The sequence below is a fragment of the Myxine glutinosa genome, chromosome 1 (assembly GCF_964187855.1).
Source record: "Myxine glutinosa chromosome 1, kmMyxGlut1.1, whole genome shotgun sequence".
Lineage (NCBI taxonomy): Eukaryota > Metazoa > Chordata > Myxini > Myxiniformes > Myxinidae > Myxine > Myxine glutinosa.
In genome coordinates, this window is record NC_136261.1 from 340,958,959 (window position 1) to 340,968,573 (window position 9,615).

Here is a 9,615-nt window from a genome sequence, read left to right on the forward strand (position 1 = left end):
ATTTATTTTAAAAAAATTGCTTCCTAATTATACTGATAGAAGAAGAAAAAAAACATATGATTAAGCTCTCATTAGCGGCCCGCGGCCCTTAGGTGATGGCATTGAGTCAAAGTGAGTCAAAGCGTTATGCAGTTTCACCATGCATTGAAATGGCCGATACTGGACCAGTAACGCCTTCGCAAGTGGTAATAATAGTTATTAACAACGTTTGGTTTTAATCTATTTTTACTTTGTAAAGCAAAAAGTTTTCGATACATTCAAGTTTAAAAATGAAGTCACCCATGACTGATGTGCATTTTAAGACTGAATCAACACGTCTTTGATCATAAATTACTTTTTGAAGAAACAAAGGTACATTTTGATTACAACTAAAGCAAAGGAAACCAGGCAATGCCTGTTTCGTTCTGAGCGATTATACACTGCCCAAAGAAGATGCCTTTCATTTCTCGAGGAAATCAAGTCATGAAATCTTTTATAAAATTTTTTTGGGGTTTTCGTACAAGTTTTCAAGGCTGAATCAATTGTGTTCACATCCAGGATCATTAAAGAAACTCAATTTCACGTGTGCATGGACATGTAATTCACATATGTAAAATAAATAAACAAACACTGACGGGAAATAAAATAAAATAAATAAACACAGAAAAAATGTATTTTTTTATTTTTCTTTTATAAGCTATGTGCACATACACTTTAAAGAAGTTTATTTGAAATCTTTAATTTTAAAAATGTCATTTTGTATGCTGTAACAATAGCTTTGAGGGCTTTGTTTGCTCGCATAGAAATGAGGCCTCTTTTGTTAGGCCCATGGTGTCTTTCTCTCTCTCACAGTTTTATTTCAACTCTAATTCGATATCTCATTTTATTTTTCACAGTCGCTAACCCCCCCCCCCCCCCTCCAGTCCCCCCTCCATAGGAGCGGAAGGTTGGTTCATGTTATTATCCTTTCTGGGGTATATAGATTACAGTGTATTTTGGCTAGGGTTTGTTTATCTGTGGGGGATGGGATAAGCATATGATCCTCAAGAACATGGGGTTTCCCATTCAATTTAGTGTTAAACAGCAGTAGTGACTGTCTCTAAAGGTTAATCAAACGTGTTTGTGGTTTATAATTTCTTTACTTCCCTTAAGGGTGCCCCACAAAATGCCACGATAAGCTATCTATACACGTTAACATGGCGCTTTTCCAAAGAGAAAAAGCCCCTTGGTAATGGGGGGGTGGGGGGGGCGTATGGTATATTTATTCATATTAATAGCGTTTTGTATTAACATTAATATTAGGCTATTATCCTTCAGCTTCCAGTGAGGTTCCCACTGGAAGCCTATTTTTCTTGTCAGGATTTTTATTATTATTCAAAGCAAATTTTGTGGAGATGATTCTGAGAAAACCGTTATAGCTATCTCTGCGAAACTTTAACCTGCTATAGATACCTACGTAAATTTGTGCATGACCTTTTTTTGTTTTCATTTTTTGACTTTTTTCAGCCGCCATCTTGGATTTATTAAAAACTTTAAACAATCTTTTCCAAAAGCCCTGAACAGATCAATGCAAAAAAATTTAGCCATGAGGATGTAAATTTGTTTTTTTAAATAAGCCATTGGTCACATGTTATGGCAGCCATATTGGATTTTAAAATGAAACTTCAAAAAGCCTCTTCCACAAAACCGTTCATCCGATCGATACAAAGGCTTTACAAATACGATCAGATATGCATGTGGAACAAGTTTGGAAAATGATGACGTCATCAGTCACGTTGTTTGGCTGCAATATTGAATTTAAGCAAAAAATTAAATAATATTTTATCAAGAATTGTTCAACAGATAAATTTGATACTTCATATGTATGATCGAATACCCATGTGGAAAACAAAATGCGAACTATGACATCATCAGTCACGTGGTTATGGTGGCCATCTTGGATTTAAGAAAAAAATATTTGAAAATCTATATCTCCAGAACCGCTCAGCGGATCAATCTGAAACTTCATATGTACACTCGCCTAGCCATGAATAATTTTTTTGCAAACTATGACATCATCAGTCACATGGTGTGGCAACCATCTTGGATTAAAAAAGAAAATCTTCTTCGAAACTGGTCAACTGATCCAAACCAAACCTTACAGATATGATTGACTACCCATGAGGAAAACTTATTAAAAATGATGGCATCATCAGTTAGTGTTGTGTTATTATTAGGCTTCCAGTCGGGTTCCCATTGGACGCCTATTGTTCTTGGAATTATTTTTCTTAGCAAATGTTGTGGAGACGATTGCAAGAAAAACATTATAGCTAGCTCTATCTAACTTTAACTGATTAATAGACACCTGTGTAAGCTAGTGCATTATGAATTTTGTTTTTTGAACTTTCACTTTTGTTCGCCGCTATATTGGATTCAACAAAAGACTTCAAAAATTTCATTTGATAGCGCTGAATGGATCAATGCAGAATTTTAAACATACGACCGACTAACCATGAGTTTATAGGTTTGCAAGAAAAACGTCATAGGTCATGTGGTTTGACAGCAATATTGGATTTTTTTTTTTTACTTTAAAAATTGGAAACTGCTTATCTGATCAATACAAATCTTGAAATATATGATTTCATACCCATGAGGAGTAAGTTTTGAAAATTATGACGTCATCAGTCACGTGATTTGGCAGCCATATCGGATTGAAAAAAAACCTTTAAGAGTCTTCAAAACTGTGTGACTGATCGATACAAAACTTTGCAGTTAGGATCGACTACCCAAGAGGAAAATTTCTTCAAAATTATGACGTCCTCAGCCATGTGGTTTGGCAGTAATCTTGCCTGGAAGCGTATCATCACTGCTTGCCGTTCTAATTACCTTGGGAAAAACTCCACAATAAGCCATCTTAACACAGATATACACCTTAACCCAGATTTTGCCCAGGCCAGAAAACAAATGGGAGGGAGGGCAAATGAAGTCCCTGCAATTTCCATCGTGTAAACCTAAGTCCTGTCAAGTTTGGTTGAGATTGGATAAGTAACGACCGGATGAATCATGCCTTGAGAGACATGGACAGACTTGAGTATTTTAGTGTGAGAGACCTGGGCAGACTTGAGTATTCTAGAGAGACCTGGACAGACTTGAGTATTCCAGAGAGACCTGGACAGACAGACATGTTCTGTTCATGTTCTGTTCTGTATTCTAGCTCTTCTGATCATCATGACATGTTTTTACGTATGCAAACCCATTATTATTATGGTTTTTGTTTCTTTATTTTAAATATATTTGTGGAATGTTTTTGGAAAAACGTATTGTTCTCCCCTCTTTGGGGAGAAAAACAAGGCCTTTGTACATAAATCAATAGAGTACTGTAGTCCGCTCTGGGCTGGTACACCCAAGATCACATCTCTCCTTCCTGCATTTGGTTTATTCCAAAGATCTCAACAATAGTGGAATCACCACCAATTTGAACAAAGCAAAATGGCTGTTGTTTTCCCATCAAAAGCAGGTCAATATCACTCTCTCTGTCAATTTCTCTGTGTTTTTCACCGTCTCAACTCCAACATTGATCCCTCTGGTCTCACAGTCCTCCGGGTCTCCCGAGCAACTCCAAGATGCACATATTCTTCAACAAACGAATTTGTGATTAAACCTCCGGAATCTGACTGCGCACACTTGATTACCCAAGAGATTATGACCCATGCATGGTGGTAAAAATGCCAGTGGGGAAATGAAGGCATTGATAAATAGCTCGGAGGTAACTCCTGGGTATCTTGATTGTCAACCAAGAACAATGAGCACAGTGAGCGAAAATATAAGTGTTGTTTTTGTCTTCCAGCCATTACAGGATGCTGTGGGATATTTTTTCTTTTTCATGGCATTTATTACAGTGGCAGGAAATGGTCTTGTGCTCATAGCCATTTCATATAACCAACAGCTTAAGCAAGGAGTTACAAATTGTTTTGTGAGTTCACTCGCATGTGCAGATCTGTTGATGGGTCTTTCAGTCATGCCTCCAGGAGCCGCTCTTATTCTCAATGGATCTTGGCATTTCGGGTCGAGTGCCTGTGCTTTGTGGAACTCTTTGGATGTGCTCTGTGCCACGGCTAGTATTGAAACTCTGTGTGTGATCGCCATCGATCGATACGTAGCTATTACATCTCCGCTGCGTTATCAATCAGTTCTCACTCGACGTCGAGCTTACATCCTAATCATTTGCGTGTGGACTATCGCTGGAACTCTTTCCTTCCCTCCAATCTACCTCGGCTGGTGGCGTTCCGATGATCCTGCAGCACAAGCTTGTTACGATGACCCTACATGTTGTGATTTCATCACCAGCAAGTCCTTTGCTATTGTCGGGTCTTTGGTTGCATTCTACATCCCACTTGCTGTCATTATCTTTGTGTATGCTCAGGTGCTGAGAGTTGCAGAAAGACAGGTAGGTGATGTAATAAGTTGCCTGCCTCTAGCAATTCATTCAAAAATACTGCATATTGGCATTTCATGTTTTATGCCTCTGCACATCAAAATGTTCATTACAATAGGATACACGTCTCCGGAATTGAATTACGAAATATAACAGAATTAATTAATTAATCAACAGGCACCTGAAGCAGACAGTTTTGTTAAACCTCAGCCAATTGTTACAATGAGACAATTGAAGTTTTAGATTATCTTTATATTTTGACTTTGAAAATTATAAAACCCTGAAAATTTGAAATCAGCTTCACTCTCAAATGTTTATGTGATGCGTTCAAAAGTTCTCGGAATAAGATAAATGCCAGAGTCCAGGAAACGGCATTAGAAAAATATATATTTTTTCACAGATAATTATTAATCAGATGTAAGTGCAATATTATTTATTTTTAAAAAATTGTCTTCCTAATTATACTGATAGAAGAAGAAAAAAAACATAAACGTTAGGGTTGTTGGACTAAAATGCGCATCTGGTTTGTTTAGATTTTTGATTGCCCTTCATGGTAAGAGCATTGAAACATGAAATTTGCAGGGTTATTAATGTTAAACAGTTATTTGATACAAATATATCCACATATGGGTGTTATTGTCCCAAACAACTTTTTTTCATTAACATTGGTTGATGGCGCTTTATAATATTGCACCATTCGTCCTTCGGGGGCTGGAAGCACCAGGGAGCACCAGCACTCCAGCCTGGGTTTGAATCTCTACCCAACTATAAACTGTGATCCTGGTGTTTCACAGGGTCGGAGAGGTATCAATCGATATGTGTGTTGTCCTTCGGACAGATGTTAGATTGGGCGTCCTGTCTGCTGGCATTGGTCAATGGATATTAAAATTCCATGGTGTCCTTTGCAGAGACAAGTGAGCTATTGCCTGCACCATATTTTAATTCCAAGTGTTGTGCCCTCAGTCAAGTATCCCTGCGTTGGAGTGATGCCCCCTCCATAGCTGGTGATCCTTGAGAAACAAAACGGTTTTTGTCAAAACCGATGCTATATACTTGTGCAGACCAAGACACATGAAGCATTGAATAATTTCCTTCTGAGCGAGTTCAATGATTGATAGTGGTCAGTTGGCTCTCACTTTCGGTGGCATTCCAAAATGTTTCAAGGTGGTGGTGGTTATAACTTCCTGCTCTTTTGTTTTCCCGGTTATCTGTGTATATCTGTGGATATTTCATTTTGTATATGTCTTTCTTTTTTGTATTTGTTGGGGCTGTACTCCTCGTTTCGGTTTCTTGTGTGACATTGTGTGTGACCATTCGCACTCTACTTTATAAATCTTTTGCTAAGTGGGTTAGGGATACCTTCTCTGATTTGTTGTCTTCGTGTTTGCTTACAAATTGGATTCGGTAGTCGTATTTGGCCAATCTTTTTTTCTTGGACTTTTTACATATTCGACCAATTCTACAATTGTCATTCTGTGCACTTTGTTCAGTTCCTTCAGGGTGCTACCTCCTTCTCGTCTCAGCAGCTACATTCTCGGGATGCATTGATTTTTGTAAAACATTTTGTGAATGAGTTTCCTCGTTTTGATATCCAGTTTATTGATTTCTGATTGTGGCCAGTATATTATTCTGCAGCTGCGCTGGAATACTGGTATTGCGAGTTGGTTTACAGCTTTGTTCCTTGGAGAAAGGTATGTTTTCAGGATCAGACCTCGATGCAGGTATTCTTTGGTAATTATTTTGCGCATTTTTTTGTGACATATTTGGTGGCACTCTTCCACTTTGTGGTGTATTTGTATTTTTTTTTTTTCTATACTGAATCGAGGCTCGTGAAAGAGCTGACAACCACGAGGGAAAGACAGCACAGGGGGACCATGAGGGAAAGACAGTATAGGGGGACCACGAGAGAAAGACAAAGACAGCACATGGGGACCGCGAGGGAAAGACAGCACATGGGGACCACGAGGGAAAGACAGCACATGGGGACCACGAGGGAAAGACAGCACAGGGGGACCACGAGGGAAAGACAGCACAGGGGGACCGCGAGGGAAAGACAGCACATGGGGACCACGAGGGAAAGACAGCACATGGGGACCGCGAGGGAAAGACAGCACAGGGGGACCGCGAGGGAAAGACAGCACATGGGGACCACGAGGGAACGACAGCACATGGGGACCGCGAGGGAAAGACAGCACATGGGGACCGCGAGGGAAAGACAGTACAAAACTTGTCTAGCTCCAGTACAAAAAGACAGTACAGTACAAACAGACAGTACAGTATGATGCATTGTTGTCTAGCTCCTGTATTGTGGTACTTGTGACAATTTTTATGTTGTCCGTTTTTGGTGGTCTATCTTGTATGAATGTGCACTTGGCACGCTTTTCCAGGCCCAATCCCATTTAAATGTTGTTTGAGTACCGTTTCACTAATTTGAGTTGTTTTGCCAATTTTTTGTCGTCTGGTGCAAAGAGTTTTAAATCATTCATGTAAAGTAGATGTGTCACCTTTTTTGTCTCTGACTTTCTATTATTTTAAGTCAGGGTGTATCCATGCTCATTAATGAGATTGCTCAGTTGGTCCAGGTCCTGGCAAAACAGGGGTGAAAAGCTGTCTCCCTGGAAGGTTAATCGACGTATCTTCACTCCTGGTATTTTGACCTTTCCTTCCGAGTGCTGAAATATCAATGTGGTATTCCAAAGCTCCATTGCTTTCTCTATTAGTTTGATCATTCGAGGTTGATCTTGTACAATTGCATGCACAATTGCACTTGTACAATTGTACAATTCATATTATTATATCATATCTTCGCTTATCTGCAATTGGAATTCCAGACAAGGTTTTGTCATCGTGCACCGCCCGTCCATCCGTCACCTATTTCGACTTTTCCGGCCAAACCGATGGGCCGATCCGGCTGAAATTTGGCAGCAAGTTTCCATTCCTGACTAGCAACGGGGATTGCAAAGTTCGTTCCCATCACATGACCAGGAGTGTGCCAAACTGGCAAACTTATTAAATTCCTTCAAAAATCATATTATCCAGACCCACCAGTCAAAATGCTACAAAATGTGGTTTACACCACTAGGTTATGGCCCAGTTAAGCTCCAGGTCCAGTGGTCATATTTTTTATGTCTTGCATGAAAATTTCAATGTTTATTTCAATAATGTTTTTCTCCATATGAAAAGATGCAATAAGAATAGCAGTTTATTAACATTTTATTTTGATGCATTGTTTTTTTTTGTCTCTGAAAGGCGCAGCAGATTGTTCAGAACAACAAACAAAATGATGGAATCAAGAGGAACCTTCACACCAATGCTGATAATCGTGTCATCAAGGCCATGTCAAAAAGTGAACATCGGGCCCTTAAAGCATTGAGTCTCATCATTGGGATATTTGCCATTTGTTGGATTCCATTCTTTGTTTCATTTCCAATACTTGCTTACTGTCAGTTATGTGTACCCAACTATCTTTTTGTATTCTTTACCTGGCTTGGTTATATTAATTCATCATTTAATCCCTTTCTCTATTCAAGAAACCCTGAATTCATGGCAGCCTACAAACGAATTGTGTTTTGTAAAACAACACCATCATAGTTCGAAATAATTACGTTGCAAACAGAAAACAGTAATGTAATCTAATGAAATATACAGATGACAGACTAATATTTCCATTTATTTGCTCGATTTCTTTGAAATAAACATCATAAAAGGTTATTTGATCATTGTTTTGTCGTTTTTTATTTTACAAATCAGTCATCGCCCAGAACTTCCCCCTCCCCCCCCCCCCCCCTGCCTCTCTGGGATTTGAATCAGTTACACCGCCGGTGCACACTCAGCACCGGAATATCCTTACGACCAAAATCGCTAAACTGAACCACACTCCCAATCCATCAATGTCCTTTTGGGGGATATTGCAGGGGGTGGGAAGGAGGTTACTGGGGGTGACGTCCTTTTGGGGGGGAGGGGATGTTACTGCTCCACACTTCACAGAAACACCTTCAATGTACCATTCGCTCAATCATAAGTCCTGAAAAAAGTTTTTCACGCACCTCAATCAAACCTCATAATTACTCAACACCTTAAGATCTTATGGTCATGAGTTTGAGCCCTGCCATGCCATTAAATAACACCAGGAAGGTTGACTCAGCCTGTCATCCTTCCAAGGAAAAATGGGTACTTGGTGTTGTATCCAGCACTGACGCAAAATTACTTGCTTGTAACATCAACAGTTAAATCAGTAACTTGCAACACTGCACAGCATGCCATGAGGCCACAACAACCCAGTCCTCTCAGCTCCTCCCACTCTGCCAAACCAACCATCACTTCCGTTTTCCACGACGTCACTGCCGTTTTCCCAAAATATGAATTATAACCTGTGAATTCCCAACATGAATTACATGTGAATTACAACATGTGAATTCCAAACATAACATTCCCTCCCCTTTTTCAAAACAAGGAGGCAACCACGTAATCCTTCATGCATGTGGGTGGTTGCTTTGCCCTTTGAGGTCACTGAACAACTTGAGCAACCCTTGGAGGTGCAGGTGTGTCTGCAAGCCCGTTGTCAAAGCACTGATGGCTGCTACCAGGAAAGAAGAGGAGAAATGCTCCCCTGTCCTTGCCTGACTTGTGATACAGGAACCTTTCTGAAGTGATTCACATGCCATCGTGATCCATCGTGCAGGCAATAGGTGGCTGCTCCCAATCTCTTAATGATTTGCAATAGGTCTGACCATCAAGGCTGTAGCTTGTTGCGACGCCGAGGTAGTCAAACATGCACCCAGTCCAGCTCCTGTAATGTCGGTGGTCTGGCCCTTTTGGACTGGTCAAACCTCAGCTTCATACGCTGCTGCTGAGTCTCTACCTGCAACCGTGTAGCTGGTGATGTGGGATTACCTTTGGCAAAGCCAAGGCGATCGAGCGGGAGTTGTAGTTCCCTTCCCAGCATCAGTGATGCTGGAGAAACCCTTGTAGTTGTGTGCTTGGAGGCACGGAAGTGTAATTAATGTTTGCAGGAGTGCTGCTTCAAACTGCCAACCTTCGGTGAGGTAAGCAAGGATGACGTTCTTTGGCGGCTGGTTGAGGCGCTCCGCACCTCCATTAGCTTGAGGATGATATATGGATGTTATAATGTGCTTGATAGCTCTCTCTGCCAGGTAGAGTTGTAAAATCAGTGAAAATTAATTGGGGCCCGTTCTCTGTGGTAATGATATCCGGGAGACCCC

The 9,615-nt window shown here is 40.3% G+C and overlaps 1 protein-coding gene across 1 annotated transcript; it reads left to right on the plus strand.

The window, feature by feature from the left end:
• Positions 1 to 3,308: 3,308 nt before the first annotated feature.
• On the plus strand, positions 3,309 to 8,104 carry LOC137412718 (beta-1 adrenergic receptor-like). The gene is made up of 2 exons (XM_078769828.1): positions 3,309 to 4,405; positions 7,643 to 8,104. The coding sequence occupies exons 1-2, from the start codon at positions 3,668 to 3,670 to the stop codon at positions 7,982 to 7,984; spliced, it is 1,080 nt and encodes a 359-aa protein (XP_078625954.1). The 5' UTR covers positions 3,309 to 3,667; the 3' UTR covers positions 7,985 to 8,104.
• The last annotated feature ends 1,511 nt before the right edge of the window (positions 8,105 to 9,615 follow it).